Source organism: Ipomoea nil, unplaced genomic scaffold (assembly GCF_001879475.1).
Source record: "Ipomoea nil cultivar Tokyo-kokei standard unplaced genomic scaffold, Asagao_1.1 scaffold0191, whole genome shotgun sequence".
Taxonomy (NCBI): Eukaryota; Viridiplantae; Streptophyta; class Magnoliopsida; order Solanales; family Convolvulaceae; genus Ipomoea; species Ipomoea nil.
Genome location: NW_017616619.1, coordinates 631,195 through 639,236, shown reverse-complemented (window position 1 = coordinate 639,236; position 8,042 = coordinate 631,195). Strand labels below are relative to the sequence as shown.

At 40.0% G+C, this 8,042-nt stretch overlaps 1 protein-coding gene across 2 annotated transcripts; it reads right to left on the bottom strand.

Annotated features, from left to right (window-relative positions):
• Window positions 1-737: 737 nt before the first annotated feature.
• On the bottom strand, window positions 738-5,144 carry LOC109187468 (TPR repeat-containing thioredoxin TTL1-like). 2 transcript variants are annotated; one of them, XM_019337671.1, is made up of 8 exons: window positions 4,520-5,144; window positions 4,009-4,486; window positions 2,906-3,101; window positions 2,395-2,576; window positions 1,986-2,319; window positions 1,669-1,870; window positions 1,484-1,590; window positions 738-1,353 (listed from the first exon to the last, which is right to left on the bottom strand). In XM_019337671.1, exons 1-8 carry the CDS (start codon window positions 4,815-4,817, stop codon window positions 1,201-1,203), a joined length of 1,950 nt encoding a protein of 649 aa, XP_019193216.1. In that variant the 5' UTR covers window positions 4,818-5,144; the 3' UTR covers window positions 738-1,200. The 2 variants fall into 2 exon arrangements, with proteins under 2 accessions (XP_019193216.1, XP_019193207.1); XM_019337662.1 differs by having other exon boundaries at window positions 4,009-5,144.
• Window positions 5,145-8,042: the final 2,898 nt, after the last annotated feature.

Below are 8,042 nucleotides of genomic sequence, written 5' to 3'. Positions count from 1 at the left end.
CTGCAGCTAATATGTTACCAAACATGGCCAGGTGAATTGAATTAATGAGCAAGGTATGGTTTTGATGCAAAAAAGAGATGGGGAAAGATGTATTCACCTTGAAGTTGTTAATTAATTAGAACATGCAATGTATGGTTTCCTTGAAGATTAAAGAGGGAATTGAAGAAATAGTTAAAGAAGAATTAATGGGACAACTATACAATAAGATAATGACTTGTATCAAACACCACACAAACTTGATGCACTTAGAGAGAGACTACCTTCTTCCGCTGGTAACTGGAAATAAAGTAGTGCCTTCATTGCCTTTAGCTTGCTTGTTCATTAATCATTAATGCCAGCTTGGGACAAGGTTTTAGATTCAAACCTTTTTCAATGGAGTTGAAAAAAAAGGGGATTAAGAGATCAACAACAAAAAACGAAAACGAAGAAGAAGAAGAAGAAGAAGAATTTACACGGACTACGTCTAGAGGAGCAAATGAGATTTTTATTAATTGTGATGATGATAAATCATCCAAGGTTACAAACATTATATCATAAACTGTACATTTACAAACCCCCAACTCACTTAGAGACAAGTGTTGTTGCTCCATTCTACTCCACTTCACCTGTCATCTCCCAGTAACATATGAAGGCTCCACACTAACTCTTCTTTAGATAACTTAAGGGGCAAATATGGCAATGCAGCATACAAAATTCGAGACCATTTGCTATATTAAAACAATGCAAAAACAAGCAGATGAAACAAGAAAAAAATGGAAAAATTTTATTGATGGAAAGGTTGAACAACACAATATCAATAACACATACAATTCATCCTTCTTTCACTACTAATCCAACCATCAGACATCCAATCTCCCTCAATGGCCTGCAAAGATTTTGTATATATTATCATATATATACATGTTTAGATCCTCATCTATAATTGCCAGCCAGCCAACCATCTCTTCTCTCTGACTTCTAAATGTCTAGCTAATAAAGGGGGGAGGAGGAAGAAGAATTTGAAGAAACTAAATGATATGATGTGAGATTAGGAGATGAGAAAATTTTACAACTTGAAGGCAATGAGGATTGAATGATTAAATCAAAAATCAAAATAAAAAACGAAAACAAACTACACTATCTCTCTGAATTCCACTTGCCTTTTGGCTGAAATGTGGTAGGTCCGGTTATATCGCCACGAAGTAATTCTTGAATAGTATTCTAGATAGCCCAATGCCTCACCGAAGTCTCCAGCTCCTCTGGACTTGGGCAGACCAGTTCCTTCAACTGGCTGCCGTTTCTGTATATTTTGAACGTTGGCACAGTCGTGATGCTCTCAGCTGTGGCAATTGCTGGGCTGTCTTCCACATCCACCTTCACTTACAAATTGAACTATAAGTTTTTACCTTTTTCAAATATTCTAGATGTTTGCATACATTGTTTCCAAGCATAATAAAGGCATATCCCAAGAAATGTACAGAACCCATTGTGTTTGGTAGTTTACCTTGAGAAAAATTATTGATGGATATCTGGTGCACAATGTGTCCAAAAATGGCGATATCTGTGTGCATTGTGTATTGGATGCCACTTTAAAATGCACCACCGATGTCCCTGCGATTTCCACCAATTCTAAATTTTCAAACACTGGAATCATAAAGTATGAGTTAAATTATTAAGAAAAGAGCCTACCAGACGAAATTGCAAATTGGAATTGTTCAAGACCTGAGACTATCTCAACACCTCCACCAAATTTCCTGCTATAAACCTCTTCCCCTTTGGATTTTTTTAGAGCAACTTGGGCGTGAAACAGTGATTCAGCAACTTTGGTGTCGTGTGGTAATTCACTCCTCAAAGCTTCGTAGTCTCTTACAGCCTCAGCCCACCGTTCTAGCTGTAGTAGCCGATTCACCCACATTTAAAAGCTTTTTTTTTTTTTTTAAACTATGAAATGTAAGTCGCCATCAAAATTCCTTTGGGGCAAGTTGTAAAAGACAAAGGAGTATTACCTTCATGTTTGAGGCTGCCCTTCGAAGAAGAGCTTTCGTATAATTCGGTTGGATACGGAGAGTTTGGCTGCAATCGTCCACAGATTTTTCCCACTGTCCCAGCTTATACCAACAGGCTGCTCTATTGCAATACAGAACCGAATTTGAAGGATCAAACCTGAGGCCTTCCCCATAAGCGGCACAAGCTTCTGTAAACCTTTCGGATTTAAATAAATCATTGCCACGGGTACGAGCTTGGGTAACTAACCGCACATTGTTGAGTAAAACAGAAACTTCAACGTTTTGACAGTCAATCTGTTTAGCTCTCTCAATGGCAGCAACCGCACTTTCAAACCTGAAAATATTCACAATTCTACGTCACATTCCAGATGAGATCATGATGTCATTTACACGGAAATTAGGAACTCACCTTCCATGAGCCAACTCAATTTGAGCCCGAACAAAGAACACGTACGCTTCAGAAAGCATCCCAAAAAATTTTGACTGGGAGAAGGAAGCAGTTGATTCTATTTTAGGAAGTTTCGATAGGCTTGAATCAGCATTGTCTAACTGGTGGAGCTTCGCAAGTGCTTCTGCTCTACATGCAAAGAGCTGCAATTCAAAAACAATCAACCTATTGATACTGTTGATAAAGAAATGAAGACTAATGCCAGCAAAGAGACTGATACTGTTGATAAAGAAACGAAGACTAATGCTAGCAAAGAGACTGATACTGTGAATAAAGAAACAAAGACTAATGCTAGCAAAGAGACTTATACTGTGAATAAAGAAACGAAGACTAATGCTAGCAAAGAGATTGATACTATTGATAAAGAAACGAAGCAATGCATTTATCATTTTCAAAATGGATTCGGCCTCGAAAGCGTTTTGGTGTGATCAATTTTTGTCAAGGTTAACCCTTTCTACAACATTGCCGTTACCTGAGGAGATGCATCGGCTCCAGAGGCAATAGCAGCATCAGCTTCACGCAACACACTCCTCCAATCACTGGCTCCCCGTGCATCATTGCACTTTTCTATATGTTTCTCCACTGCTTCCAACTTCCGCAACTCCAAGTGATCTAGCTGGTGCCCCGGAAGACAAATGTGGCTCCTGGCATTTTCTACCTGTCCTAAACTGTGACCCTAGATGAATTAGATCGCTTACAGCTCAATTCAATACGAGCAAAGCAAATTCCAAGAACCTAACTACAATAAGCAGAAAAGGAAATACAGTGAACCATAGCCACTAATCAATCCAAAACAGACTCCAGATATCAACAGTATAATCTTGAAATCAGTCTACAGATATGCTAAGCTTCTTTTTAGACATTTCGCCCGAGTTAGAATCTCGTTTATCTCAAGTCCAAACGATTATACAGTAATAAATCTTGAAAATTAATGGAATTCGGTATTTAGCCCAGTGGCAGCCTAAGCTCATTTCTAGAAAGTTGGGATGGATTAGAATCCCATACATACCACCTCACATCCATCATCACTCTTGTTTACTAACAAAAGAAATATAAAAAATAAACACTTTACTATAACCGACATGTCAACTACGTAGCCTAGCATACTAAGTAACACTTAAAACTGAATGTCATGGAATTCCCAGCTGCTTAGAGATCAGAATCTTCTAAGTAGGTAAAAGGGAAATGTACAGTGACCTAGATTAAAAGCAAGGAAAGTACAGTGTGATTAAAAGCAAGGACAGTCCTGCTAATAAAGGGAACATAAGGAATATCTAACAGTAACAATGACCACAACAATCCAAACAAACAAACCAGTCCATCCATTCACCCTAATGAACCAGATCTTGCAAAGCTGAAAAAAAGCCATTCTAACATCACCTATAGGCTATAGGCTATGGCACAATTACATAAACTAACCAAATATTAATCACCTTAAATAAAGGAAGCACCTAACCTAGTCAGTCACACAACAACTTTTGCAAGGAAACTTGAGAATGAGACAAGAAAACCTTGGAATCAAAAAGAAAACATTAATAAAGATTCAAACTTTATTATTGCAAACACTATACTTACCTAAGGAACAAAGATCCTAAACGCTGGTGGGCTCTAACATATCTGGGATCCAATCTAATAGCTTCCTCACATTCCCTCACTGCCTCTACCAATCTCTTGAGACCAATCAAAGCTGCTGCCCGGTTACAATGGTAAGCTGCATTGCCGGGAGATATTGAAATGGCCTTGTCATATAGATTCAAAGCCTCTGCGAAATGACCCTTTTTGTAATTCTCATTGCCTATCCTCTTCAACTCTTCTGGATCATTGCTCAACATTTCCCTCTTCTGAGTCTCTTCCGCCATTAAATTGGTGGGTTTGTTACTACTTCCGAATCCGCGTATTATGCTGCCGTGGCCGTAATTCCCAGTCCCCGACCCCAAAACGTCAGTCTTGGATGACTTGCTGGCCATCCCGGTCTTGAGAATCCTGCCGGAGGGGCAGATATTGCCGGTGGGAAAAGCATTGGACGGCGGCGGAGAGTTGACACAGCTCCCACGGGAGTAAATTAGAGGGTGAGAAGAGGCGGAATCTGAGCGCGGATTGAAGCCGCGGCGCGCTGTCGGGGTGGGTGAACTCTCCACCGACCCCGAGAGCTCACCGGACTTGGGAGCCCCGTTCCGACCCGACAAGGATCCAGAAGAACTAGAGCTACTACTGGTAGTAGCAGGAGCAGGACGCAAGGGAGAAACCGGCGAACCCAGATCGAGTTCCCTGAAATCTGGCTTGTTCATCTCCGGCGGCCCATTGTCCCGGAGCGACTTCCTCAACCGATCACTCAAAGCGTCAATCCCAATATCGGACACCGATGCCCTTCTTGAATCAGACATTTTCCAAACTATCTCTCTCTCTCTAAACACTGAGTTCAGGGCATACACGTCTCTGCTCTGCTCTGCTGCAATGGAAAAAGAGAGGCTCTGAAAAAGACATGCAGGGAGGGAGAAGAGATGGGGATCTCGTGATATAAAAACAGGGAGAAGCTAAGAATGAATGCCAGTGTTTTTAGAAATGGAAGTGGGGGTGGCCACTGGCCAGCAGAGAGAGAGAGAGAGAGAGAGAGAGAGAAAATGGTTTTACAGTGAGAAAGCGGAAGAGAAGGAGGAGAAAAACCGCAGCATTTTGTCCTTTTTCTTTCACTCCACTCTTAAGTCTTAACCCTTTCCATTTCTTAAAACACCTTTTAACATCAATTTTTTCTTTTTGCATATCTTTTCAGTCGACATCTTATCCCATATTTTCAAATCCTAGATTACCTTACATTATTCAGAATTAACTTATTTTTATGTACTTCAATCAATTCTAAAATTATACAGTAATAAATAAATACCGCAATATAATAATAATAATAATAAATAAATAAATAAATAACAGTGATGTGACCCTGAAATAAGTGCTTGAATTGAAAGAGTATGATTCACTTTATTCTTACTAATGCTCTCTCCATCGAGATCGTCACATAGGATTTATCGCGTGTACATTCTCGGAAAGTAAATATTGGTTTCTCTCATTACCCAATAATATATATATATATATATATATATATATATATATATATAGCAAAGTTAGTTTCCCTCTTGATTTTTACCTCCTAAATGTCCTCTCCAACCCAAAACACCAAATTCTACACCAAAATGAATATTCCAAGCATATTCTTACACCATTTTTTTTTTCATCTCCAATCCATTTACACCAAATTCTTTGAAAGGAGTCATCATGGCGTTTATTCAAAATACTGTGAAATAGAGTGTGGTGGGACAGAGTCCCAATACATAGTAGCGGAATGAATAAAAGCAAAAGAAGCTAAACTATGAGCTAAAAAGTTTTCTGATCTAGGAATAAAAATAACCGAACAATAATCAAAATAGGCGATGCGTGCTCTGCAGGCATCAACGGCATAGCCAATGTACGACCGGAGTGAGGTCGTTGGTTCTGATAAGTATTGTTTTAAGGTCAAACAATCTGTGAATAATTGTATAACCCGTTCTCCACGATTCCATAACCATGACAGAGCTTCTTTGCATGCGAATGTTTCAGCCATAAGTGGGGAGAGACAGTCTGGCAAGAGTGCACTGAAGACCGATATATATCCTCCTTCTCCATCGATCAACACGACTCCAACAGTGGCGTTGCCCGTGTCGTGCGAAAAACCGAAATCGAAGTAGCATTTCATCGTTGGCGCATGAGGATCCGGTGGTGGTAGCATGTGTTCGGCTACATTTGTCGTATTCATGGGGATTGGAAGGTGAGATTGGCCCCAAATGGAACTAGCATAATCACATGTTACTAAAGCATGCATTGTGTCCTCATTCACCATCCCACACACGGCACATGTAGGTTGAATTTCCACTCTCTTTATAATTAGATTTGCTGTAGTGGGGAGGATATCATTCAAAGCTCTCCATAAAAAGGTTTTCCATTTGGGGGATCTTGAGTCTCCATAAACCTAGCCAGTTATCAAAGTTGCCTGCAGTATGATCATAGTTTCCAACAATGCACATGTACCCTCTCTTTACAGTATAGTTACCTCTTTGATCTCCATGCCAATACCACATGTTCGCATAGTCTGGTGATATTGGTATTTTTAATATACGAGTTACATCAGTGGGGTAAAAAATATCTGCCAAAATATCCGGGTCCCAAGTTTTTGTTTCCTGGTCTATTAACCCCATAACAGTCGCATTATTCAAAGGCTTTTCCGTGTGGATCATTGGGTCGTGTTGGTCTTGTAGCCATGGGTGGTCTCATATTAAAGTTGTTTCCCCATTTCCAATCCTGCGCCTGACTCCCCCACATACCATGGTATGAGCTGCCATGATACTGCGCCAACAGAAACTGGGATTATTTCCTACGCAATCATCATAAAAGGTTCCTTTAGGATAGTATCTGGCCTTATAGACTTTTGAGACTAAAGATTCAGGTTTAGTAAGTAGGTGCCATGCTTGTTTACCCAACATTGCTAGGTTGAAAGCATGTAGCTCCTTGAAACCCAAGCCCCCATGTTTCTTCGGTATACACAATTTGTCTCAGGCCTTCCAATGGATGCCTCGATCATTTCCAGATCCCCACCAATATCGGTTCATAGTTCGCTCAATAGCTGTGCAAATCCCCATTGGTAATAAGAAAACACTCATTGAAAAAGTAGGCATAGCTTTGGCCACACTTTTTAACAAGACTTCCTTACCAGTGACAACAACTTTTTATTCCAGAAAACAATTCTTTGCCCGATTTTATCCTCAATATATGAAAATGCTGCTTTTTTATTTCTCCCTATAAAAGAGGAAAGTCCCAAATATTTCCATAATTGGGAGCTTGGACAACTCCCAAAATGTGAGCCACATCATCCCTGTCCTCGTCCCGCGTGTTCTTACTATAACATATACTTGACTTGTGGTAATTCACCACTTGGCCAAATAAATTTTCATACCCTGTCAAACACTGTTTAATCACATCAGCTTCCTGAATTTTTGCCTTAAAAATAATAAACTGTCATCAGCAAAAATAGGTGAGAGATAGGGGGTGCACCTCTCGCAACTCTGCAGCCATGAATTGTTCCCTGAGCATGTGCTTGTTGTAACAGTAACGAGAGCCCTTCAACACAGATAATAAAAAGATACGGGGACAAAGGGTCGCATTGCCTCAGCCCACAGGTCGGGGTAATAGGCAGGCTACGAGAGCCATTCAACAAAATATTATAAGACACAATAGTTACACACAACATGATAAGATCCACCCACCTAGCATCAAAACCCAACGCCATTAACATATTATGCAAGAAAGGCCACTCCATACGGTCATATGCCTTCGCCATATCTAACTTTAACGCACCCCATCCAGTCATACCACACTGTTTCCTGTTTAAATAATGACCAATTTCCGCAGCAATTAGAATATTATCTGTAATCAGTCTGTCAGGTATAAGCGCACTCTGCGTATCAGAAATAATTTCATCCATTAGTGGCTTCATTCTGGCAGAAATTATATTGGCCATAATCCTGTATATCACATTACTCAATGCTATAGGCCTAAGATCCGAGACCAATTCCGGGTTCTTTTTC

Excerpts from the sequence above, each read along its gene's own strand:
- LOC109187468 (XM_019337662.1), bottom strand. The coding sequence starts at position 4,817 with ATGTCTGATTCAAGAAGGGCATCGGTGTCCGATATTGGGATTGACGCT. Across the intron at positions 2,577-2,905 it reads GAGCCGATGCATCTCCTCAG|CTCTTTGCATGTAGAGCAGA; the intron begins GTAACGGCAATG and ends TTTGAATTGCAG. Across the intron at positions 1,871-1,985 it reads GGGCAGCCTCAAACATGAAG|CTAGAACGGTGGGCTGAGGC; the intron begins GTAATACTCCTT and ends CGGCTACTACAG.